Below are 26626 nucleotides of genomic sequence, written 5' to 3'. Positions count from 1 at the left end.
ATGTTATGGAAAAATTCTGGAATAAAAATATTTAAAAAAAAAAAAAAAACAAATGTTCATAGCGACGCACTTGCTCTCGGCATCACTTTGCGCAACTGTGTAATACTGCTGTAGCTTCCTGTAAGGCGCCTGCCTTCTCCTGGAACTTAATTCAGCTACCTGGCGAAACTTACCTTGAAACTAAAAGGCGTTTCCAAACCCATCTTTTTAAAAAAAGGGGGGGACCCATCTTGTGTGTGCTTTCTTTAAACTCCTTTCACAGCTTTTCATTACTAGGATCTAAAGCCCAGCCTCACTGGTAATTACAGTTTGGCATTGCACTTTGTGGGGGGGGGGAGGGGTGTCGAAGGCTGTTTCAGCCTGCTAATCTTGCAAAGCAACAGAAAGGAGAATACTTCCTGATGTTTCTGGAGGAACATCAAGCCAGCTCTGTTCTGCACTGGCTCTTCCCCATTTCTCCTCTTAAAAGAAAGCCTATATCTTCAGACAACGCTAAGAATACAATCTGACACTTAACAGGAAGTATTTGGCATTTTCTGTTCCCACGGCCCCTTTCCCCACGGCGACCCCCTAGGCCTCAGCCTCCTGCTTTCATAGAACTGTAGAGCTGGAAGGGACCCAGTGGATCATCTAGTCCAACCCCCTGTAATGATTTATTGTCTGCTGATCTCCCAACAGGAAGTGTCTCTGAGACAGGTGCTTTCCTATCTGCCCTCCTGGGTAAAACTACCATCTGGAAAACAAAACCATCCAGGCAATTTGTAAGCATGTGCTAAGTTACTTGTGGAGGATGGAAAGTGGAAGGGGGACTTGGGTATCCTGGGATGGGGGAGATATCAGCCACCGTGAGCATCGCTCATGAAAGCGGCTATCACCATTTCTCACAATACTGATCTCCAAGGCACTGCGGATCTGGATTTCCTTTCCCGCCCCCTCTGCTTCCCTGCACCCCCTACTCTGAGCATCTCTGATTTGTAGGTAAGAGGAGATCAAACTAAAGTGACCCCCATCTCTGGAAAAACTCTGCCTGACCAATACCCCTCCTAATATCAAATACATGGGAGCAGACTGGGGCCAGCTACTCCTAGCCACAGAGCATCAGGAAGACGCCCACTCTCCTCCTAGCCTTTGCCCCGTGTTTTCCGAACCAGAGGAGAGCTGTTCTTGCGCCTGGCTTTCCTTGCTCCTTAAACTGCCGTCTGCTCCGTCCACCAAAAGGGAATCCTGAACTTGGAAAGCTGATGGGCAGCAGGGAGGGGTGGGCGCGGGCACAATTTCTAGCAGGCCTCTTCGCCTCTCCACCCCGACGTGGCTACCCCTTGACAAGTGCACGGAGCGCTTGGGGGGAAGGGCTTAGCAGGGCGCAGGCGCGCTCCTCAATCCCACTCCAGAGGGCTTCCCAGGCGCGCGCGGCGGCGGCAACTGCAGCAGCGGCTGCCCCGTCGAGCGCCTCTTTTGCTTTCTCCTCCCTGCGCAGGGCTACCCCTAGCGAGTCCCTCGTGGGCGCGCTCGCGCTCTCTCTCCCTCTCTCTCCCCAAGTTCCCTGGTGCTTCTTTTTCTTCCCTCCAGGGGGAGACAGAGAGGCGCGGCGCTACCTGCAGCCGCAGGACTCGACGACCATATCCTCGTACTGCTTGTAGACGACGTTGTTGCCCGCGTCCGTGTACAGGATGCTGATGGGCGTCAGTTTGGTGGGCACGCAGCAGCTGGGCGGCGTCGAGCCCGGGTCCATGGAGTTCATGAGGGTCTGGATGATGGCGTGGTTCGTGGGCTCCAGGTGCGAGCGCAGCGGGAAGTCGCACACGCCCTCGCAGTGGTACGCCTCGTACTCCAGAGGGGCGATAATCCAGTCGTCCCAGCCCAGCTCCTTGAAGTTCACGTGCAGGGCCTTTTTGCTGCACCGCAGCCGCGCTTTCTTGCCGTGCCGCTTGCCGTGGCGGTTGTGGAAAGCCGTGCGCCTCATCCGACGGCTCTGCAAGCGCAACTGCGCGGCAGCCGTCGATTCCTGGGGAGGCGCGTGCGCGCTCTGCTGCTGGGCTCCCCTTTCGTGGCGCAGCTCGGAGAAGAGGTTCTTCCGACGGGACTTGGTGAAAATCACCAGCAGTGCCTTCTCCTGCTGCGCCCGAGCGCCTCGCCCCAGACCCAGATCGCGCAGGTCCAGCAGGGGCTGCTGGGCGTGAGTTCGAGTCCCCGTGACGGCGCGCACCTCAAGGCACAGTTGCTGCGGCTGCTGCTGCGGCTGCTTTTTCCAGGGCTGGTGAGGCTGCAGCGCCTGCCACACATCAAACACCACCCAGCCGCCCCCGGCCTGGGACGACGCCGCCTCGTGCAGGCCCCAAGTCCTGGAGTCCAGGAGGCGGCCCGACAGGCAGGGCGAGACCTGCACATGGGCCAGGCCTGTCTGCGCCTTGGAGGAATGATCGCCAGGGGCTTTGCGAAAGAGCCGCAGCTCCGCTCCCACCAGCTCCTCTTTGTCGGAGAGAGTCGATACATCAAACAAATACTTCTGTCTCCTTAAAGCGCTGGGCGAAAGATCGTCTGCAAGATAAAACGCATAATTGCAGTCAGTTTCACCTCTGAAGCGGGAACGTGCGCGGGGTGGGGAGGAGGCGGCCCTTGCCCAGGTAGAATTGACCTCTTCCAGCAGCCTGGCTTGGCACGAGAGAGAAAGGGGAGCGCGGCCTTGCTCCTCTGCAAGCTGCTAAAATACCCGGGGCCTACAGGTCCCAAATGGAACCCGGGGACTTCTTTCCTAAGCGGGGTAGGAGGGTGATGAAATGGACTGCCACTGAAACCAGGGAATTGTAGAATTGGAAGGGACCCAGAGTGTCATCTAGTGCCATCCCCTGCAATGCAGGACTCTTTGGCCCAACCTAGGACTTGAACCCACGACCCAGAGCTTAAGAGCCTCACACTCTACCAACTGAGCTAGGCTGCGCATCAGTTAACGCAACTGTAGATGGCATTTATCTGTATAGCCCAAAGAGGAGGGCTAGCTCCGCTTTTTCGGAAGGCAATTTCTGTTGCCTCTTGACATTTCAAGACGTTAGGGAAGCTCTTAAGTGGCTTTCCTTGCATTTCGAAGCACAGTGCTTTGGTGAGTCCTCACGGCCAGTTATTGTGGTTGCTGCTTGTGGGTACAAGCTTTCTGCGGCATCCACATATTGCCATACGCTGCCCTGTATTATTTTCCCACTTCATCCCGATTTACCATTTCCATGGAAAAATCTGTCTATTCTGGATTAGGGAGGGTGGGAATGCAGGAGGCATTTGATGAGGAGTGTCCTGCGGATGCTGCAGAAAAACTTGGTTGCATTTATTGCAATTGCTGTGTAGAAGGGCCCCTTATCTTTCTCTCAAAAGTCCAGGCTAACAGGATCCCCCCGGGCAGAGAGACTGGGATGGACTGGGTGGGCTGCAGTAGTTGCTAGTGGAACCCCTGCTGTCCTCCTAAAACAAAACCAGGAGTACTGAGAGTAGATCTATAGTGCTGGGGATCTGCTCGCTGTTGTTGCCTTGCTCTCTTAAGAACCTGGGATCTTCTGCATGCAAAATAGATGCCCTCTTCCTCTGTTTTATACTGTATATATTTTAAAAACGCATTTCTTTTGTTTTTCCAAAACCTGCTTATATGTGTGCTCACGTGGATTACATCCACCCTGAGACAAACCTGGATTTCTTTTTTTGACACATATTGTGTACAAAGTGTAGGCTGTGAAAAGCAAACCAGATTCAAACCTCTCCCCCCCCCCCGCGTGCCTTAGCTGCTTTCCAATAAAAAAGGTTTACAGGCCAGCAAATACAAAAAAATTCCCCCAGCCTCTGGGTTTCCCCCAAGAGCTAATAAAAATCAGTATATATTTCAACAGTAAAAGTGTCACCACACAGAGCCTGCTCTCGTGAGCTCTGCGCTGCAGCTCAAGCTGGGAAAGGGAGGCTGAAAGGGCTTGCAAGAGACCCGGTTATTTATTGATCGCGAAGGTCACTACTAGTATTCCTAATCAGTGTGTTTTTACAAGCTAAAAGACCTGGTTAAAAGGTCTTGGGAAGACGGGTGGGGCGGAGGGGAGGCGCAGGAGGGTGATGGATGGGAATCAAGACCTTCCAACTTGCCAGTGACAGGAAGAATCAATTTCACATTGGCGCCCCCACCCCAAAAGAGAGTGCCGTAACCCTTCCAGCTAAAATTGGCTCAGGGTTCCTGCGCTCCATAGACACGAGCTGGCACGTTGTTTGGGATTGTATAGCAGAGGAATAGGGGAACCTTTTCCAGACCAAGGGCCACATTTCCTCATAGGCAGCCTTCGGGGGACACATCCGAGTGGTAGGCAGGGCTAGAGGCAAAAAGTGGGAGGAGCTACAGAGGTGACTCTTTCCCATGGGTAGGCAAACTAAGGCCCGTGGGCCGGATGCGGCCCAATTGCCTTCTTAATCTGGCCCACGGATGGTCCGGGAATCAGCATGTTTTTACATGAGTAGAAGGTGTCCTTTTATTTAAAATGCATCTCTGGGTTATTTGTGGGGCATAGGAATTCGTTCATTCCCCCCCAAAAAATATATAGTCCAGCCCCCCACAAGGTCTGAGGGACAGTGGACCGGCCCCCTGCTGAAAAAGTTTGCTCTTTCCTTTGCGATGGCTACATTCCACCCACCTACAGGTCAGAGGTTTCTGCACTCTCTCTGGGTCTCTGTTCCACAACCAGAAAGCAAAAGGGATAATCCACAGTTCAAGGACACACTCCCATCAGGCAAAAAGCACTCAAGGAGGGATCACCATACAACTAGTTAGGGACGTGACCTGGCAAAAGGAGGGTGTCCCAGCGATGGGCATAGCTTGGAGAGTATCCTGGCTCCTGAGGTCTGGCAGGCCCTAGACCTGAGGTTCCTCACCCTTGACGTAGGATAACAAAAAGATTTGCAGCAGCATAGATTCAAAGCATATTCACCTATTCAAGCTTTACATGCCTGGCCTGGTGTATATTTACTCAGCAGTGTGTCCAACCGAGTTCAGTGCCCTTACTACTTGGACATGGTTTCAGCCCAGTGGTGTTCAGTTGTATTATTCTAAGGAGAGGATCGTGGCAGCATTCTGGATGGAAGTCGTTGTTCATATCATCTTAGTCCTGAGAAATCCATAAAATTATTGGCTGCTCACACTAAGTCATATTCAAATGTACTTGGGCCAGGTGTGCCCTGTTGGTGCCCAAAAAGTCTGGTGTTGCAACACTGGAAGGAAAGTATATCTCACTGCATTGCTCAGTGGTCAGAAGACTTAGCATAAGAAAAAGATACTTTTAGCAAAGAGAACACACACTTGAACATTTTGGGTCCATACTTAGAATTGTTTGCATGAAGCACATACCCAGGAGAATAGCCTCTGCTGGAGGCTATTCACCCCAAACCTTTTGGCCCCAGCACAAAATTCTGAAAGGAGCACTACTTGGCACAACACCCACATGGCCCACCCTTGGGCTGGCCAAGCTGGGAGGCGGAGCTGTCAAGCTGAGAAGGTGTGCGGCCACCGGCAGCCATGTGCCTCATAGGCTCCATCCCCAGTTGACCAATCCACCAGGGGGTGCAACACTTGCCCTGTTCTGGCCACTGGCAACCCACACTGCACCACTGTGGCAGGGTGGCAAGGAGAGAGCGGGGTTTGGACAGAGATAGATATAAATATCTTGCAAATACCTTGACTCTCTTCTATTCCTCAGCTGCGTAGTATGTGAGAAACAGAGGATGCTGAACCCTCAAATATTCCATAGCAACACTGCCCCACAAGGTATTTCACTCCTGATACCATGAAGTGAGAGCTGGACCATAAAGAAGGCTGATCGCCGAAGAATTGACGCTTTTGAATAAGGGTGCTGGAGGAGACTCTTGAGAGTCTCATGGACTGCAAGACGATCAAACCTATCCATTCTGAAGGAAATCAGCCCTGAGTGCTCACTGGAAGGACGGATCCTGAAGCTGAGGCTCCAATACTTTGGCCACCTCATGAGAAGAGAAGACTCCCTGGGAAAGACCCTGATCCTGGGAAAGATGGAGGGCACAAGGAGAAGGGGACGACAGAGGATGAGATGATTGGACAGTGTTCTCGAAGCTACAAACATGAGTTTGACCAAACTGCGGGAGGCAGTGGAAGACAGGAGTGCCTGGCGTGCTCTGGTCCATGGGGTCACGAAGAGTCGGACACGACTAAACGACTAAACAACAACAACCATGAAGTTCAATATGTCACAAATTTAGAAGAGATATTTTGCAAACACCCATATATCATCCACTGAACTTAACCTTCTGTAACTGAAAAAGGTTGCTGATACAATTCTATTCATCTTAAAGCTACAGTAACATGTATCACCATGGTTGTGGGAGTGCATGCTGGAAAGAGCAGGAGGCATGAAAAAGGAGGGGTGTGTCTGTAAGGGAGAGTTGAGAAATGGAGGAATGAAGAGGTAAGGAAAAGCGAGTGAAGGTGATAATGTGGTATGTATTTTTAATGGGGTTTTTTTTTAAAGATACAGTAATATGGTATATATGTGCAAAGGCTGGCTATGCAATAGGAGAGAGAATAAGACATGGAAAATGGGGGTGATCTGTGTGCAAGGGGGTGCTGAGAAAAGAAGGAGGGTGAGAAAAGTTTGTGAAGGTGGAAATGGGAGTGCAAAAAAGGAGGCAGTAGGAGGAAAGGGAATAGAGTTGAAGATGCCAGCAGGGGCATGAAGGAATATGCAGAATAGGTGGGGATGAATGTTTAGAAAGTCCCCTTGGCTTGGGGAAATGTTCAATGGGAACTACTTTCGAATAAACACAGCTGCAAGTTTGACTCTTAGTCCAGAGTGGATTTGATGATAAGGCAAAGTGATTAGGACAGGGATGGTGGGGAACTTGTGGTCCTCTAGCATCATTTGTGACCAGTGGCCATGCTGGGCTGGGGCAGATGAGAGTCCAAAAAAACCCCACCTGGAGCACCACAGGTTCTCCATCCTTACCTTTGAGCCCGTTTGCTCTTGTTCAGTACTGGGGTCTGTGTGTGTTGCTGCATCCATCCAAACCCATGTTGCACTCACGCAGGAAGGCATACCATCGCACATACGTAACACAGCTCTCTACCTCTCTCCCCTTCTGCATTCCCCTCAGCTCACACACCAACCTCAAGGGACTTGTGTGTGACGGTGGTAGCAATACTAGGTAAAGGTAAAGGGACCCCTGACCATTAGGTCCAGTTGTGACTGACTCTGGAGTTGCGGCGCTCATCTCCCTTTATTGGCCGAGGGAGCCGGCGTACAGCTTCCGGGTCATGTGGCCAGCATGACCAAGCCACTTCTGGCGAACCAGAGCAGCGCATGGAAACACCGTTTACCTTCCTGCTGGAGCGGCACCTATTTATCTCCTTGCACTCAGGGCTGATGAGTGACCTAACCAGCCCCATTGCCCGGGAGGCAACACCACGCCTCCTCCTCCTGTCCCACGACTGCACCGACAACCATGTCCCTCCGCATCTACCACGCATCTGTCTCCAGACAGGGACAGCGGTGGGAATATCTCCTGTCTTAAAAGCCTGGAGGGCAGCTGGCAGTCAGCTGGGTCCCCAGCAGTGGTTGTTGGACTACAACTCCCATCGTCCCTGACCACTGGTCCTGCTAGCTAGGCACGATGGGAGTTGTAGTCCAACAACAGCTGGGGACCCAAGGTTGAGAAGCACTTGTGTAAACAACGCTGAGCCCAATGGGCCGATGATCTGGCTCGGAGTCAAGCACCTTTCTATGTCCCTGTGGATCGAGACTTCCTTCCTTCCTTCCTTCCTTCCTTCCTTCCTTCCTTCCTTCCTTCCTTCCTGGCAGCATGCGAGGGGCCAGCAAGCTGCAGGGCGCTCTGAGGTCCCAGGTTCAATCATTCCAGGTAGGGCTGGGAGAGACGCCCTGTCTGAAACCCTGGAGAGCAGCTGCCAGTCCGTGTAGACAGTATTGAGCTACCTCGACCAGTGGTCTGACTCTGCATAAAGCACCTGTCTTTTCCTTCACCTACTTCACAGGCTTGTTGTGGGGTTTAAATACGAGGAGTGAGAAAGAAAGAGAAAGAGAGAGAACCATGTAAGGCGCCTCAAGCTCTTTGGAGAAAAATGGTGCGGTAGAAATACTACACACAGAGCACAAACACATACCGGTATATATGCCAGCAGAGATTCTGGCTGTAATCCGAGATTTACTTGGGTTCTCCCTCTCCGTAGCAAAGCCGCTCAGACGAGGATTGGGAAGAGCCCCCGGGGCCACTGACTGAGTTCAGCAAATGTTCCCTAAACCCCATCAATGAAAGTGGGAATAATCCAGGGCCCAGGAGCAAGGGAGAAGAATTCGGATTTCCAGTCTCCGGACGGTGGGCACAATCGTACACACACTCCCTCCGAGTCAAGCGCCCTCCAGATGCACTTTGGCGCCTCCATTGAATTGCCACTAACCGGAGGTGAGGAACTGGGCTGCAGGCGCATCATTTTCTAATGGCTTATCGAGTGGCCGTCAAATTAGTCGATAATCCGCAAACCCCTAGAATAAAAATGGGGTCGTTTTCTTGGGGATAAATGCCATCAAAGTCCAAGGGAATTTGCACAGAATTAGGACCCAGACGGCAAGGCGCGTTTCGATTTATTCAGACGTGAAGGCCTTTGCTTTCTGCTGTTGTTTGTTCCGGTTAAAACAAGGCGACAGGATTTATCTATCATTTCAAGCCTAGCCAAAGAAAATCCCAACACCCAACACATCAAATCTGCAAAAGGAAGGTCCAAAATTAATATATATTCACATACACACGATGAGATGCAAATGAGGGTGGGGTCTGTCCTCCCACATCCTCCAGTTTAGTTAGAAGTCTCGTTTCAGCCTCTGTGGAAACTAGCCGTTTTGACTTCTGGCTGGCTCGGTTTGGTAATCCCTCAATCCGAATTAATCCCTTCCTCAGTGGAACGGTCAAGAAAGTGCTTCATTAAAGTGAGGGAAGATTTCAAAGGCCACACCTCACCTCAGGCACATCAAAGGCTCAGAAAGCAATTGAAAAGATAAATAAATAATTTTTAGAAAAATAAATAGAACACGGCTGTAGCGAATGCCAGAACCGGCGTAGCCATTTCAAAGCGCACAGCGGAGGAGTTGCTTCAGAGACTCACAAGCCAAAACGGTTCCGTTCCCTTTTCATAGAATCAGAGCTGGGTCACGTAGTCCAATATTTCACCCAATGTGGTGCTTGAACCCACAGCCCTGCGATTAAGAGTCCCATGCACTACCAACTGAGCTATCCCAGGGCGGATCCACAATTGAGCTGCATAGCGCCATAAGAACGATTTTTTAAAAATAAGAATGAGCAAAATCTTCTCTGCCTGTTGGTTTATTGACAATCTGATACGGGGAAGAGGAAAGAGGAAGAGGTGTTTGAAACTTCAGAAGGAAATGTGGGTCCACACACTCCAACCCTCAACCGAGGGAATCTCTGCTTGGAAGTGAAAACCGTGCGATCCTTAGCTCTTTCCAAACCAGCTAATCTGAGGTTGCAGCCGCAAACCAACTCACTCACCTGGGCGGAAAGCCCTACGGAAGGGAACGGGTCTCTCTTCCCAGCTTAGGATCGGCGCTGCAGCAAACCCCGGAGTCGCGCCTCTTCAGCTCCCCGAGATTCCAGCGCCTTAAATTAAACTGGAGACGGGGCGTTTCTAGAAAGGAAAAGTTGCTTCTTTCAGGAAAGGGTGGGGTAACCCTCCGCCCTCTCTCCGGCTCGCTGCGGTTACTCCTAAACGGAACTAGAGCTCCGTCCTGACCCGTAATACGATCCCCGTCCGCCCTAATAAAAGAGGGGGGCGGGATCCAGACGCATTGATTCCTTGGGGGTTTTCAGGCTGAATTACGTCCCACTGATTCCAGTCGGCTTGGTTTACGCAAGGAAGTAACTCAAGGGCGGCGGCCCGAAACATAGGAGATTTCTTGGGTGGATTCCTATTCAGCCTGTTCCATTACTCCCTCTCTTCCCCACATGTTCAGGCTGTGAGTGCCGCTGATTTATGGAGCCCAAACGGCACCGTCTCCGCGCGCAGGAGCTTTCAGCAGGGTCGACGAGTCCAACGCTTTGCAGAAATATAAATATATATTGTAAAGCGTTGGAGGGGCCCAGGAGGGGACCCCAAAACAACCGCGTGAGGACTGGTGAAGGAATGCAACAGTCGGAGAGAACACGGAACTTGCAGTGGATTCTCTGCGCAACGTTATTTTTCCTAAAGTCTCGCTTGCATTGGGCAACGATGTCCGAGTTAACATTCTCTCTCTTCATCCCTTCCCCCTTCGGGTTCAACTATTTTGGACGCTCCAGACCTCTTCGAATTTGTTGAGCAGTTCCTTCTGGTGGGTTCAGAAAGGCGTGTCGTCTGAAGGAGGAAGGATTTGCAGCAGATCTACTCGGAAGCAATTCCAGAAAAAGTTTCTTGTCAATCCCTATCCAGGCTTCTCAGAGACTCAGCAGCGCTTTTTACATCTGCCTAAGGTTTCTTCCTAGGCGTCCGTAGGATCGCGGCCACGATTTCTGCGCTCAGATAGCTTGGCGGCTGCAAGAGAACTTACTTCCCAAGTAAGCGTGTTTCAAAGAAATGAAGTTAAAGCTGCGAGCCATCCTTTGGGCATTAAGGGGGAAGGGATCGGAATTCTAAGCGACCGTCAGCCCGCTTGCTGCGTTTCAACCAAGTACTCTTTCAAATACGATTTAAAACCAAAAAAACACACGCGATGCTGCGGCTTCAAAGCACTTGCGCTCTGAACCAATTCCCTTCGCGTTTGTTCGTAGGTAAGACTACACACGCGCTTCTACACCGTGTGAGCCTAACCTCTTCTGATCAGAGGGAAATCCCACTGCAGCCAGTAGATTTCAGGATCGTAGGACCGCAGTTTTACGAGAGAGTAAGTCACATAGTCTTTGGCTGGGCTTACTTCTGAGTGAATGTGCTTAGGATAGGGTTGCGTGGCTTATAATTGAGTGGACTCTTTCTATGCATCATTCATTTCAATCAGAGTTCCAGGGATCTACCACTATGAGGTGAGCAGTTTGGGGCAAATTTCTAGCCCCCGGAGGATCTTGACCCTTCCTAGGAAAAAGTCCCTCGGGGTAATTCTAGACAGCTCCCTGGATTCTCAGTCTAACAAAAACGGCGCCTTCTTTTACTAGTGGAGATATGGGCGAGCAGCACTGGCCCGCCCAGCTGCTGTCTTGAGCTGCCGTCGAAGAAGCCTCGTGGGACTTCTCTGTGAGTAAGCAGACCTCTGCCTGCATGGTTAGAAGCCCTACAATTAAATCAGGTTAAACATTTTAAGCTTGCTACCTCTTTCCGTTCCGGTTCCCCCTCCCCGATTCCCTTTCGCCTCACCGCCTCCTTCTCGGCGTGTCAGGTGATTTCTCGCCCTCCAAAGGAAGTTTTTCTTTAAAAAGAAAATAAAACAAAATCGAAAGGCGTGCACTGAGATGCATCTGGTGTGAAGCGGCTCGTCTCTCCGCCCCCCACGTCTTTCCCCCGAGATTCGTGCAAGCCACCAGTAGTCCCTGGAGATGGCACGCCAAGGCGCTAGTCCTCAAGGTCTTATCTTTTTCTCCCTCTCGTTTACCAGAAGATTCGGACGACTGCCCCGTTCCTCCCGTCTGTCCCCAAGCTAGGCTGAAGCTCAAGGAGCCAGGAGAGCACCCTAGATGTTTGGGAGGCCCTTGGAAGCCCCGCTCTTCATTGGCGGCTGAAAGCCCCCGTCGAGGACCCTCCTGGTGGCTGGTCAAGAAACACCCGCAGCCTGCACAGTAACAGCCGTGACAGCCGCGTCTTGCGCCTCGGCCCGTCTGAGGCAGAACGAGACGGGCCTTTTCGCCTTGGGTGGCATTGTCTTCCGCCCCAGGGAGAGTTGTTATATAATATATATTACTCCAGGACGGGTTTTAATTAACGGTGCACTCCGGTCATTTAACCGTCTTGGAAAGCGCATGTCGAAAGGGAAGGGCGCCTCGCCCTCCTAACCGAAGTCTCCACCTTCTCCAACTTGGTGGCCCCTCCGGATGTTTCAAGTGGTTGTCCAAACTAGGTGGGAGGCTGCTGTAAAGCCTTGACACCCGGAATGGGGACTCTCCAGTAGTTGTTGGACTCCAATTCCCATCAGCCTCAGCTGAAAAGAACACCAACAGACAAGGATGATGGGATATGTAGTCCAGCCAAGGCCATGTCAGACGACAGGAGCCCCCCTCTTAACTGCATTAAATACACCAGCCTTCGCCAATTCTGCCGGAAGCGCTTAAACTACAACTCCCATCCTTCCTGACCATCTGCTGTACTGGCTGCTGATGGGAACTGGAGTGCAATGCAACAGGTTGGGGAGGCTGGCAAAGACTGCTGTTAGGGAACATCAATCCAAGTAATCATTGAAGCCTTGATAGATTTAGCCCGGACAGCCTAATCAACAAGCCAGCGTCTTCGTGGAAAACTAGAATTTAAACTCAGTTAACCAGCCAGGTGTAATCAAGGGGGGGGGATGTATAATCAAACTATTCCCGTTTCGGACCGCTTCAGCACCTGAATCTTCCACGACCGAAAATATATACGCCACAAGACGAAAATAAGGAAGAAACGCAGAATTGGGATTTTTCAAACCACAACCCGCAACAGGGTTGCATTCAGTCTTAGAGTAGACAAATCGATGGACGTGACTAACTTGGGCTCATTAATATCGATGGGTCTACTCTGAGTAGGACTTAGCAATGTATACAACCCGTATAGTGTTTTGCTAAATACCAATGCGCGGTTGAGAAAGATGGAGAGGCGGGGTTGACTCGCCTCCATTTGGCCCTTCTGCAGACGGGCTCTGCTTATCCCTGCACTCCAATATGAAACCCACCACCATGGCGATCCTGCTGCTTCTCTTGGCTGCATTCCCTGTCCTGGGGGCCAATGATCCTACTGATCCAAACAGCCCCTTTTATTACGACTGGTACTCGCTGCGTGTTGGCGGTTTGATCGTTGCTGGTGTACTCTGTTTTCTGGGAATTGTTATCCTGCTGAGTGGAAAGTGCAAATGCAAACCTAAGAGGAAAAACAGTGTGCACACCATGCAAAAGCTCCCGCTTGCAGGAGAAACCAGTGAATGCTAAGTGAAGATAATGACTGCTCCCACTAACATACCGGCCATACCTGACTCCTCTCTCAATTGATGTAACACACTGGATCTTTCAATTTGGGGGGGGGGCTCTCACACCTGTATTAGGTTTGGTTTTGTTGGGTTTTTTAAAAAAAGAAACATATAATAAAATTCTGGTGTTTTTCCTGAAAAAAAGAAAGAAAGAAAGAAAGAAAGAAAGAAAGAAGGAAGGAAAGATGGAGAGGCTGGGAGTTTAGACCGCTTTACAAAATCAGATTAAAACGATCGAGGTGGCAGTCAAAGCTGCTGCGATCAAACGGTGCTACGGAATTCCCTGGGCTTCTGGGCTTCGGACGGCGCTGCACTGCACACGAGTGAAGGTCAGCAGGCGAGACACCTGGCCTTCCAGATATTGAAGGGTGGTGACTCCCATCATCCCTGACCACTGGACATGCAGGCTGCCGGAAGCGGAAGTTGGAGTCCAACCATTTATGGAAGTGCATGGCTCACCCAGCGCTAGATAGGTCCCACTGGCACTGTTTTCCCATTGTATTAAATGGGGACGATCATACGAGAAACTGGGCACAGCCAGTTCGAAACTATATTTGTTTACTCCCTGGACTATAATGGGACTGACTCACTAGTAAGTATGCATAACACTGCGTTTAAAGATAAGCAGTCTCCTTTCCAGCCATTTAGCAGGGCTTCATTTTTTTTAATATAAAATGTATACAGAGCTTGATTTTAGTAAAACCTTTAAGGGGTTTACATTAAAATAATCAATAAAAACAATTTTAACGTAATTGAAAGCATTAATGACAATTCAAATTAACAGGGGGGGGAGAGATTAAAGCACGCCTATGTGTTGCGCCCTGGTAAAAAGGTAAAGGGACCCCTGACCATTAGGTCCAGTCGTGGCCGACTCTGGGGTTGCGGCGCTCATCTCGCTTTATTGCGCCCTGGTAGGCTTGCCTAAATGAAACTGTTTTAAGCAGGTACCCGGAAGTACCGATGGAAGGCGCCTGCCTGGTGTCAACAGGCAGGGAGTTCCAATGCTTGGGTGCTCCCACACTAAAAGGACGCTTTCTTCCAAGTGTGGTCTGAGTAGCGTTTATGTGGCGCCTCTAATAGTGCCCCTTCTGCAGATCCAGGTGGTCGAGTGGGGAGAGGCGATCCCTCCGGGAAATCCAGCGGCTTCCTCTCGCTCCTCCCTCTCCCTTTTACTTCAATTGCGCGAGGAAATCCCTACAATTGCTGAGCCCAGGGAACGCCTTTAAAAAGTCTCCGCAACTTTCTGGCGGGTAAAGTTGCACTTTGTCGAACTGAAAGGTTCGCAAGATAAAACGGGTCAACTTGCGCGTCACTAAAAAGAAAACTTTTCGAGTGACTAAAATAAATAATATGTGTTCTGACGAGAGCACCCGCCACTCCTTTAGCTCCCAAATGCAACAGAACAGGAGACTGCAAGCTTCCGTTGGATGTGCACGCTCTTTACTCAGAAGTAAATCCTATTATTTTCAGTGGGGCTTTCTCCCAGGCAAGAGTGTAAAGAACTGCAACCGTGAAAAAGCTGTTGAGAGTAAAAATAAGAGAGAGATGGCCCACAAACTGCTGTTTTATTGTCTGCAACGTGTTCTTGGCTCAATAATCCTCCTTTAATGGTGGGTTTATTCTGCTTGATTAGACAGAATCATAGAGTTGGAAGGGACCCAACAGTTCATCTAGCCCAAATACTTGCAATGCAGCTAAAGAAGTTTTTTCTGCCATGCTTCCGCAATGCTACCACCTTATTGCTGTCCGGGGGCGGAGCAGAGGAGCTGCGGCGCATCAACAGCAGGACAAAAGCGGACTTTTGGTGTGAAATGTTACAGGATTCCAACAGGAAGTGTTGCAGGATATGCACTGGTGGGAAATGAAGCAGTATGACCCCCTCGGACTCTTGCAGGGGCAAATAGCATTGAGAGGGGGATCCTGTGCAGCCGCCCCATAGAATCAGGAGCAGAGTGTCATTAATGCGCAACAAAAGACGGCTGATAACATGGGCGTAGTTGGGGGGGGTTTAAGGTCAATACAAATCTGCGTTTCTGAGCCCCTACCCCCAACAAAAATCCTAGGTACGCCCATGGCTGGGAAGGCCGAGAGGGAGAATAGCTGTGTCTATTCATCTTCCACATCTGATCACTGGAGCAGCTTTGGTTTCCCCAGGATGGTGAGAGAGCTCAGAGTCAGGCCCCTTGAACCCAGCAAACAGACCAAGGAGATTCAACAGCGCGTGAAATAATTCCCCTCTCCCATTTTGTTACCTCTTTCTCTCCACATCCTTCCCAACAGACACAAGCATACTGTCGTGGCTGTGATCGGTAGGAAGAGGTGCCTGGGTTCGCCCTGGAGATGGAAGGAGAGACGGGCCCTCCCTGCTCTCCTGCATGGAGCCGCCTAAGCTAGAGTTCTAACTCAGGATCACGCGCAACCCGGAGAGGTAGGCAGCGCGGAGAAGTCTGCCTCGAAGCCCCTCGCCGTCCTAAGGAAATCCCCGGTGGAATGAGGACGGTAGGAGTCTGACGCACACAGGAAGAAGTGCATCATTCCTGGAGCCAGGATGGTTCAGAGAGGAAGCCACTGCGGTGCCTTCCGGATGTTGTTTAACTCCTATCATCCGTCCTCCTTGGTGCTGATGGGACTTGGAGTCCAACGGCATCTGCAGCGCACCAACTTCGGATGCAGCGCTGGGCTTCCAGCAAAAAGAACCGGGTTCAAATCCCGTGCTTGGACCCCAAACGTGGACTAGTTAATCATTTCTTCTTCCTCTCTCTGGGTTGTCGTAAGGCTGAAAGGGGAGGAGGGAGGAACCTAGTATAGGCACCACAGGTGCAAAATGAAAGTGTGGGTGTTTACCACCCCTCCCCCGACTACTGGCTATCCTTGGGCTGATGTGAGTTGCCCAACAAAATCTGGAGGGCTATAACTGTCTGGCACAAAATAATGTACACGGTCTTTCCACAGCTAGGGAAGTGGCTAAAGCTTTGGACCAGGAATTCTCAAACAAGCATTTCTCGTCCTGACCTCCTTCTGGAGGGATATACACCTATCGCCGGCACGCGTAAAATGTGGGGCTCCAAGGGTCTCTAAGGGAGGAAGGGAGAGATAGGATAAATTCCGCTTATTCCAGCCAGTCTGAGCAGCCACTTCCCCTTGGCTGAGCCCAGGAAGCTCATCTGAGGGTGAATGGGGATATATGGCACTGCAGTCCCGCATACGTGCTTATGCTTGTTTGGGTTTTTTCCTGTTGTGAACCGCCGGGGGATCTTCGGATGAAAGGCGGTGTACAAATTTAAAATAAAAATAATACTCAGAAGTTCTATTAATGGCAGTGGGGCTTATTCCCAGGTAAGTCAGCACAGGTCTGCAGCCTGAGGCAAGAAACCGCATTGTTGTCATTACATTTATTTCATTATCACAGAGTTGGAAGGGATCCCGAGGATCATCTAGTCCAACCCCCTGGAATGCAGAAATGTTTTTGTCCAATGTGGGGCATCAACCCACGATCGCGAAATTAGGTGTCTCATGTCCTACCATACCGCTTCATGCCAAAAAAATAGGCTTCTGGGCGGTTTGCATAATATAGAAAGGCACTTCAACGTCGATGCACGTGACCATATTATTATTATTATTATTAATTTATATTGCGCATTATAAAAAACACTGAAACATTAAGGCATGTGATCATAATATTTATTTGCTTGTTGGCTTGCCGCTTCCTTCCACAACAAACTACTCCCGTGATTTCTGATGTGTAAAAACCGGTTTTTTTTCTGTCCTGGAGTGTCAACACAAGGGGGCTTGTGAAGAAGGCGCAGCAGAGACTGTACTTTTTGAGAATTCTAAGGAAAAACCATCTTCCGCAGAAACTGCTGCTTGCCTTCTATCACTGTGCCATTGAGCGCGTGCTCACTTATGGCTTATGTGTGTGGTACAGAAGCTGTACTACCCAGGACAGGAGGGGGTTGTGCAGAGTTGTTAAGGCAGCAGACAGCATTGTTGGCTGCCCACTCTCCACCTTAGAGCAGATTTATGCCACAAGGTGCCATAGGAAGGCACTGGACATAGTAAAAGATCCATCGCATCCTGGTCACTGTCTCTTCGAGCTCCTGCCGTCGGGATGGAGATACAGGACGATGAAGACAAGAACGAGCCGTCTTAAGAACAGCTTCTTCTCCAGAGCGATCTCGGCCCTGAATGGGAAGCCTGGACTTTGAAAGTCATCTAATCTTCCTTGCTGTACTATACTGTATTGTTTTAATTAGTGTTTTTATGGAGCAGTCAAGTAATTTCGTTGTCCCCGAGAAGGGGTAATGACAATAAAGATATTATTATTATTATTATTATTATTATTATTATTATTATTATTATTATAATAAACAGCAGCAGGCTACGACAGTCCAAAGACCTCTGCAATATCAAACCACCACTCGCAAGGCGAGGGACTCTCCTTCTTGGGAGGTTTTATAAACAGAGGCTGAATGGCCCTCTGTCAGGGATTCCTGCATTGCAAGGGGTTGGACTAGAATAGATGACCCCTGGGGTGCTTTTCAACTCTGCGATTCCATAATTCACTATAATTCCTACCTCGGTCAGCATTCTGTTCCCAAGCCTATGCGCCTGCGAAACCCCCAAGTGAGACGCAGGAGATATAGCGCCCTCCCGCCAGCAAGCTCTGCACGCAGCGCGCTCATGGGATGGGGCTGTTTTCCTTGGGGTACCTGCGCTTCCCTTGCGGAAAGACCTTTCCACGAACACACCCAGTTTACATCATAATGAGAACTCGGGAGCGAGAAATCCTCCAAACTGACGTCCTAGGCCAATCCGAATCAAGGCCAGCTATTGCCATGCTACTGGACAGACGGATGTTATAGTGAAGAAACGAACCTCCTCCCTGCGTAAAGTGCTACGTTTTCGCCTCTCTTATCCTCTACGTCTCCCCGCTTCCCAGTACTGTGGTGGATTCAATCCCCAGAGCAGGATCCGAAAGGCAGGCAAAGTTTTGGATACATAAATAAGTACCACGAGCCACGTGGCTGTATGATCCCGTTCTGCCGCGCTTCCCCCTTAAAATAAAAAAAAATAAATACAAAATCAGGTTGCCTCGGGCTCAGACTTACAAATCTCCTGCCCCGGAACAACAGGCCTGGAGTGAATCCCGACCAATACCGTCAAAGAGTAACACAGAGCAATTTGGATCCAAGCCCTCCCGATCTCACTAGAGGTGCCTGCCAAACGCCTCTAAACCCTGCAGACATTCGTTGCAAACAAGTTATTTAATTCCCCGCCCCTACACCTAACCAGATGTGTCCGCTCGCTTGCGCTTCCTTCCCAAAGAAAGGGGGGAAAGCGTCCTACCGAGTTCAGCGAGGCTTCTTCCGAAATAAGTCTGTCTAGGGCGGCAGCATAAAGTTAGGCGCTTTCTTGGGAGGACCACTGAACTCAGTAGGGATTACTCGGGAGTAAACATGCTTAGGAGGGGGACACAACAGTACTGTCCTCATCCCAGGCGATTCCTGCGTCCAGACAATATGCCTCCAACTCAGTTTAGTGCTGGCTTGCTGGGGGGCGGGGGGGGGAGGGAGAAGGACCCCCAGGCTGGTCCCCCTCCCTTCATCCCGGGTCTTCTACGTCTTTGCTGGGCCAGGAAGCGCAGATTGGAACCGTCTGCGGGGCTCCGTCGCTCCGGCCGTCTGGTCTGCATTAGCGGTTTGTTGTTTTTGTTTTGTTTTTTTATAAGGGGCTCAAACAAATCGAATACAAGGTCGCCCCATCATTAAAAGCGGTGAATTCCCTTCTTCCCCATTAAAATACTTCCCTGCTTGTATTTCATTCGCCTTTCGCCAACCACAACACAGCCCCGAAGGCGCGGCCCGGATTGCGCTTCCCTTGCCCCGGCCGGCCGGCGGATGGACCCACCTAGAAACCCGCAGCTTTCCGTCAACACGCAGGCCGAGAGGAGCTGCCAGAGGGACCCGCATTCCTCAGCCGTCGCAGCCCAGCCCTGCTTCCCACCCCGCAGGGGATGTTTTCGAACTGCGGGCGCTCCCCGCCCCTCGAAAAACTTCCCTTCCCTCTCGCCTACCCGCAAACCCCCACGAGGGATATGAAAGACGCGTCTACCAAGAACGGAGGGAGATGCCCAGCTCCAGCACAGCCGCGCTTTGCGGCCTGCTTGCCTGGCTTCTCCTTCTTTTTGCAGGAAATATCGCCACTCATTTGGAAACACACACAAAAGAGAGAGAGAGAGATACACCCACCCACCCACTTCAAGGCTTTAAAACCAGCGTCTTCCTCAAGTTCCACACCAGCAGCAATGCAAAGCCAGCAGGTGGGCAGTGTTCACACGTGACGCTCGATGCCCCAGTCCACCTACTGAGGGGCAAGTGGGACTTACCTCCGGGTAAAAGGGCAGAGGCAAGGAGTCTCCCTCTGTTGCTGTTTCCTTAAACCTTAAAAAACAAACTCCATTTCCCTTCCCAGTTCTCCAGCTTTCACACAGGTGTCCTCCGATTTAGAGGGAGAGGCTACAAGAGGCGTCACAGCAGGGTTACCACGGGTGGCGACCTTCAGATGCTGTTGGACTGCGACTCTCACCATTGGGCCATGAGAGTTGGAGTCTAACGGCACACGGGGGCGCCACCTTGGTGACCCCCCGAGGATAAAATACTCAGGTGTAAAAGGTGGTCAAACACGTGGTCCATTTCTCTTCTGCTTTGTACAGGGACACGGTCTGCATGTGGTACACAAGGGGTTGTATCCAAATCCAACCCAGAGAAGCCCTGGAATTAAGGAACCTAAATTGGTTCAATGGGTCTACTCTGAGTAGGGCGAATATTGGACACAGTCCATGGAACGGAAGGGTAGCCTCAAAGAAGCTGGGGTGTTGTTGTTTTTAGTATCCTGTTTATGAAAAGGGTCGTGCCACGCTCAGCCCTCGCTAGCTCCTCTCGGTCCCTTTGCTGAAACCTGCAGATCTTCCTGACCCCGGCCCGGCATCCCGATCCCAGACACGCGGAGGTGCCCGCGGCAGATGGACCTGCACTGCAGCGCGTGTGAATTCTTAAGACTCTCATCCAAAGCAAACTCCGCGAGGCAGAGAGAACCGTGCTCCAAAACGGAGATCCACGATTGTAACCAAGGCAGCGCCTTGAAGACAAATACACGTATGTATTGAAGTGGCATAAGCTTCCGCGAGCTGGGCTGCCCTCGACCAGATGCACGGAGTGTAGCGTACTATCCTGGGTTACAGGAATACATACACGTGGAAGGAGTGCGTTAGGAAGAGGCAACAGCGAAGTCAGAATGAAACGAAGCGCAGAAAGCAGAGACGCAGGGAGCGTAGCCACTCACAAAACTGTTGCTGCTAATCCACACGCATTGGCTAATTCACACGTGAGCTGGTTTACTTGTTTTTGAAACCACTCAGCGTGCTTTCCAGCCTTATATTCACCTGCGAGGAAATCAGTTCGACTGAACTCACGGACTTCCGACTGCGCCGTGAGAAACGTAAAGTCACAGTCCCGGTTGCTTTCTTCCAAGCAAGCCTATTTCTGATGCGCCAGGCACGTGTGAACTCCGTGGAAAGAAACGCCTTATGGACGTCGTGTCAGTGGGCATTCCCAGCACCCACGAGCTTCCACTGTTTCCAACCTGCAGCCCTGGTTTTTAGCATATCCCTGGTCAAGAATATACCAAGCGTTTAAGAGCCGGCCTGCCTGCACTTCCCTCGCCTTCCACAATTCTGGGATTCCCAAGCCCTTCTTCAAACCCCTGAGCCTCACCTGCCTTTCACCTTCCTCGGGTAGTAAATCACAGCAATCACTCGCTCTCAGGCAGGCCTGCCGATTTCTCACCCCAGAGCCTGAGCTCTGAGCCCCCATTGAACTAAATGGGATTTCTTTCCACCCAAGAATGGAAATTCTCAAGGAAATATTATTATTATTATTAATTATTATTATTATTATTACTCGCCTTTGCAGTTCACCCCTCAATCCAGCGGCAGTTCCTAATTGTTCTGCTTTATTGTGGGGTTTCTAAACGTGGGGAGAGGGAGGGCGGCGGCGGCGGAGCGAGCCAAGCACCACCTGCGTTTTAATGAGTTTACTTCATGCGCCAACAGTAATTTTCCTACATTCAGCGAGGTCCTGTCTGATCTTGCGACCATAACTGGGAGGAGTGGTGAAAGGGGAGGGGGGTAACCGGGCTTTATGGTAAGGGGGGAGGAGTTAATGCTAACTATCCCCCACTTCCCCCCCTAAACGCGTAACAACAAAAATAATAAAGCATGTGAGCCAGTGGAGCCCTCTCCGATTAATAAACTATTCTGAAAGTGCTGCACCGAAGGGGGAGGGTTTCCTTTTTTTAGGGAGTGTTATTTTTTTCAGTAACGCCCTTCTAAAAACCACCAGCGAAGTCCTAACCGCGCCACCCTAGATCTAAGCAGGTCCCATCGATTTGCAGCCGAAATCACTCTGGATTTATCCCCGCGGAAAGGATTGCTCGGGCGCGCTCCTGAGGGTGCGTATTATGACCCTCTCTGGCCCTCATCGGACGCTGATTTAGGATCGCTTCTCTTCGCTCCAAGCTCAGCTGAAAGCTAGAGAGGAACCTCATCACTCCGGGTTACAGTGGTACCTCAGGTTACATACGCTTCAGGTTACAGACTCCGCTAACCCAGAAATAGTGCTTCAGGTTAAGAACTTTGCTTCAGGATGAGAACAGAAATCGTGCTCAGGCGGCGTAGCGGCAGCAGGAGGCCCCATTAGCTAAAGTGGTGCTTCAGGTTAAGAACAGTTTCAGGTTAAGAACGGACCTCCGGGACGAATTAAGTACTTAACCCGAAGTACCATTGTACTTATAATGATTTGGGAGAAAGAGAACAGTTTCTTTAGCCAGATCCACAATAAATCACCCTAGTCTCCAGCAGAGTGAAAGAAAAATGGTGGGTTGCATTCGTGGGAGCGTCGATTTCTATAAAAATAAAAAAGGAAGCCATTCCAGCCACTCTACTGCCTTTTCGTTTAAAGTGACATTGACCAGGCGAGCCAATACCGCGGCGATCCTTAAGGGAGGGCTTGGAGGAGAATTACTCCGCGTTAGGGAAATGGAAAGTCTGTAGCTGCGCGTCGGGCAGGAGTCCTGCAAATCTTTGGAGAGAAGTGCTCCGGAGCTGCTCCTGCTGCTGCATAAGGCCATCTCAGCAATTAACTGGAGGACGGGGGGAGCGGGGAGCCCACAGGGAGGTGGGCTTTGAAAAAGAAAAAGGGGGGAGCCCAAGCGGGGGTCGCCTGCCACTTCAGAGGAACGGAAGTTCTCTTGAAGTCCTCCCCGTCGAGGGTGCGCCATTGGCTGGCCCGCCTTCATTATGGGAGACTAGACAATCTTTGATATGTTATGACATGAACACTCAATTAGATCACTGAGTTGAACTACTCCAATCAGGGGCTTGATGCTAAGCAACCCTCAGAAGGTCCAGCACGAGGTCACAGCCTGTGACACATCAAATCAAAATCAATGGGGACGGCGGGGGGGGGGGAGGAACGAAGGCTTTCCTCCTCCTCCTCCTCCTCACCCCCGCCCCTTCACCAAACCAGGGCTCCTCCTGGGGGAATCGCCCTCCCGCTTGCTCTGCCACCATCGCCCGCCTTCCCTCGGAGAAAAATCTCCCAGGAGGGCAGAGTGAGATCCATCTTTGGAGCCAAGTTTTCAGGGTCCTCTGTAGCCTACAAACTGTCCCCCTTCCTATCCCTTTTGTTTAGAAGGCAGCGGTTTAAAATGGAGAGGTGTGTCCTAAGTTGGTTGTGGTTTTTGAAACAAACCATATTAAAAACACCAAGGAAGGGTGGGGGCCCGTTTCCTAGCTGAGAAGCGAGATAATCGCCTTTAAAATCAGATATTATTCTTCCCTCCTCTCCTTAGAAACCCATTCTTGGTGGGGTGGCGAGCGAGAATGGAGAATTAAGAAGCCGTTCAGGTGCCACCGACCAGCTATTTTTAACAGAGGCTGCCAGCTAAGGCCTCCTTTAGAAGGATCGCTCTCAACGAACGAGCAAACAGATAACCCATCCGAGAACAGTGTTTCAAATATGCCTAGCATCCATCTCTCCTTATGGTGGTGGTGGGCCGGCGGAGGTAAAGGCGCAAGGAGAAGCGCGGTTAACTCTTCCCATGAACCGCAGATGAGAGTAATCTCCTGGGCTCCCCTTCCCCAATGAAAGCTACCTTACGAATCTCTGACTCATGTTAAGCTTGCGGTCTTGCCGTGAGAATGGAAGGGAATCGCCTGGGGGTAACCCCTTCCTATTCACTTTCCGATTGCCCTTCGAAGCAAAAAGGAGGCAATAGATTTATACCTGAAGACAGGATGCGAGATACCTGTAAGGTAGGGCTCAACGGTTGGTAAGGAGCAGGGATTGGGGAGGGGGGAAAGAAAGGGAAGAAGGGGGGAGGTAAACAGTTTAAACCCCGGGGGGGGGGGAGTACTGTAAGTTAAAATTCCCCAGCAGGAAAATAAATAAAAGAACGAAGTAATTCGCCACGTTTTTTTAAAACAAAAACAAAAACAGAAGAAGCAATTTACTCCAGGACGCTGAACAATGCCTGGAAAGTGTCCATGCCTCATTAGCCGGTCTCAGGGTTGGTATGTGGGTTGAGGGGGTGTTTCAAGCCCCCCCCATTAATTGCTGGCGTCCCCATCTCCTTGGGGCAGAGACCTTTAAAGGACAGGGGAGCTACCCGGATCTTTTGAAACGAAGAGCAAACTTTTAGTTCATTCCTTTTATTTTGCTCTTTTTTCAGTGGAGGGAATCAACTACCATTTGCAGCCGGCGGTTTTGATGTTTGCTCCCTCCGCGGCTTTCCAAGGCTCAAGAACCAGCCCCCTGGCTCGGTTAGGAGGGCAGCCCCTGCGCGCAAAGGGCCCGGACGAGGCAGGCAGGGAGACCTGAACAGGGATGTGGCTCGAGACCTGACTTTGGGGAAAGAGCGTGCTAAATGGGAAGGGGGGGGTGAGAGAAGGAGGGAGAAGAGTGTGGGAATGACCGAAATTACAGTTATATTTATGATCCCCCGAAGGATCCTCAGAGATTTCGGAAAGTGGGACGCGGACCGTCCATTAAAGGCTTAGAGAAGCGCATCACCTACAAGGGAGTGAGGTGGGTGGGTGGGTGGGGAAGCGATCTTTAGGGGATCCTGAGATCTAGCTCGACCTGAAGATGCTGCGATTGTACCCGGATTTGTTTTCTTGGGTTTTTTAAAAGAGGAGATGGCGGATTTATGTGGAAAAGATACGAAGTATGTGTATGGGGCGGCGGGTTCCCACGGAATCCCACGGAGGCTGCCATGCCTTAGGGAGGGAGCCCTATTCAACCCGGTGGGATTTGCTCAGCAGTAACCGCGTGCCGGATGGGGTCGAAGGTCCTTTTTATTTTGCACCGGTTTTAATATTCATTGTGGCTAAATGATTCTGATTCTGTGGGAGCTGGCAGAAGCTGAGGCGCGCCTTCCTGGCGGTTAGAACCCAGCAAGCGCTGACCCTCGCAAAGTTTTATTGGAAACTGACCGAAAAAGAACAACCCCCCCGCTCCTTAATTTGTGTCATACAAAATCGGGCCGGGTGGGTGGGAGGATAACCCCCCCCCCCCCGCTCCCCGTCGCGATTAACCTGGATCTGGATTCCCACAAGGAAACCGGAACACACCGACACATCCCCACCCGCCTTCGGATTACTCCGAATTCCGCTGCGCTTTTAATCCGCCGAACAGAAGAATTCCCGTAGAAACGGCTTCCTAACAGAGCACCGAAAAGAAAACGCGACCCAGAACTGCAGCTCATTCTGATGGGGAAAAAAGCCTGTGAAACATTTCTGGCAGAGAGAGGCGCTTCCGTCGAAGTCCGGGCGCTTTAAGGTTGGATCAAGTTTGGCAGAGGCAAGACAGCAGAGAGACGGGAGAAAACTTGCCCCAGAAACCGAGCTCTCCTTTCCCCGTTTATTTCTGAGACGCCGGCGCAACGGAGAAACCAAACTCGAGCATTTGTCCCCAACCCAACGGCGATTCCCCCGGTGGAGACCACCAGACGCCGCTTTCTCAAAGGGGCGCCCCGGCCTCTTGCGCGCATTGGACTCTTCGGAGAGACCCACCAGAGTCGACGGGGCAGACGCCCCAGGAAGGGCGCAGAAAGGCGGAGGGATCCCCCATCCAAGCAAGGCACGTGCTACTCCAGTGCAAGTATTCCGGAGTGTGTGTGTTCACATCGAGACGCGTGTGGGACCCCCTATTCAGACTGAACTCCAGAAGGATGCTGGTGGCAGAGCGCGCAGGAGCATAGCTGTCAACTTTTCCCTTTTCTTGCGAGGAATCCTATTCGGAATAAGGGAATTTCCCTTAGAAAAAGTTGACAGCAATGCACAGGAGCTGAGAGAGATTCGGGAGCCTGCAGGAATGGCGGGGAAGCCAGGGGAGCGCGGTCGGATCGGTGCCCGTTTTTGGAGGAGGGAACGGAGGGGCTTCAGGCTGGAAGGAGAGAGGATGGGGTGGGGAAAGAGATATTTCGCGGGGGAGGGAGGAGGAGACGGTGGATCAGGCCCGGGGAACCCGCCCGAAGAAGGTGCCCGTCGGCTGCGCCCCGTCGGCTTACCTCGCCCCCTGTCCACGAAGCTGGTGATGGTGTTGGCGGCTTTGGAGGACTGGAAGAAGGTGGCGTTGATGCCCAGCTTCTCGGCGATGGAGTAGGTCCGGTAGAGGGAGAGCATGTACTCGTGGGGCTCCACTCGCGGCGGCGGCGGCGGGGCCCAGGCGGAGGGTCCCTTCCGGGCGGCGGCGGCGGCGGCGTCTCGGGGCGCTCGGCCGTCCTGTGGGCTCCGCATGCCCTGCTCGGACTCCCGGAGAGGCTCGCTGGGCGCGTCGTCGGCGGGGATGGTGGCCTGCTGGCAACCGGGCAGATCCCCCCAGAAGAAGCAGGCGAGGAACACGGCGGAGAGCAGAGCCCGGGCCGCATTCATAGCGAGCGAGCGGCTGCCCCGGAGCCAAGCGCGCGCCCGCTCCGCCCAGGCGAGTCCCTTGCGCAGCGCGCACAGCCCAGCCCGGCGCAGCTCCCTCTGGCCGTCTGCGGCGCGGCGCTGGCTGCGAGAGAGGCCACAGCCCGGCCCGGACACGCCCCGCGACACGACACGCCCCTCCCCGCGCAGGACACGCCTCCTCCCCCGCCCGGGAGGGGTTTTTTGTGGGGGGGGTGAGTGTGGGGGGAGCGGGACGCTGCCAGAACCGGAATCTCCTTTGCGCCACCAGCCAGGACTCAGCCCGGGGGAGAGGTATGCCTTCAGAGCATGTGCAGAGTGCAGTGGGCGTAGCCAGGATTTATGTTGTGCGCGGGGGGAGAGAACCTCAATTAGTTAGCTATTTTTATTGATTTATTTGAATGAAGGAGGGGATCTGCCCTCCTGCCTCTCC

General features: G+C 51.7%; 2 protein-coding genes across 2 annotated transcripts; one reads left to right on the top strand and one right to left on the bottom strand.

Annotated features, from left to right (window-relative positions):
* Positions 1-212: 212 nt before the first annotated feature.
* On the bottom strand, positions 213-26273 carry GDF6 (growth differentiation factor 6). Its single transcript, XM_053395594.1, has 2 exons — positions 25815-26273; positions 213-2538 (listed from the first exon to the last, which is right to left on the bottom strand). Exons 1-2 carry the CDS (start codon positions 26176-26178, stop codon positions 1592-1594), a joined length of 1311 nt encoding a protein of 436 aa, XP_053251569.1. The 5' UTR covers positions 26179-26273; the 3' UTR covers positions 213-1591.
* Positions 12830-13231, top strand: LOC128417219 (FXYD domain-containing ion transport regulator 3-like). Its single transcript, XM_053395595.1, has one exon. It carries the CDS (start codon positions 12886-12888, stop codon positions 13147-13149), a length of 264 nt encoding a protein of 87 aa, XP_053251570.1. The 5' UTR covers positions 12830-12885; the 3' UTR covers positions 13150-13231.
* Positions 26274-26626: the final 353 nt, after the last annotated feature.

The sequence above is a fragment of the Podarcis raffonei genome, chromosome 7, assembly GCF_027172205.1.
Source record: "Podarcis raffonei isolate rPodRaf1 chromosome 7, rPodRaf1.pri, whole genome shotgun sequence".
Lineage (NCBI taxonomy): Eukaryota > Metazoa > Chordata > Lepidosauria > Squamata > Lacertidae > Podarcis > Podarcis raffonei.
This window is presented reverse-complemented; position numbering and strand designations above follow the sequence as displayed.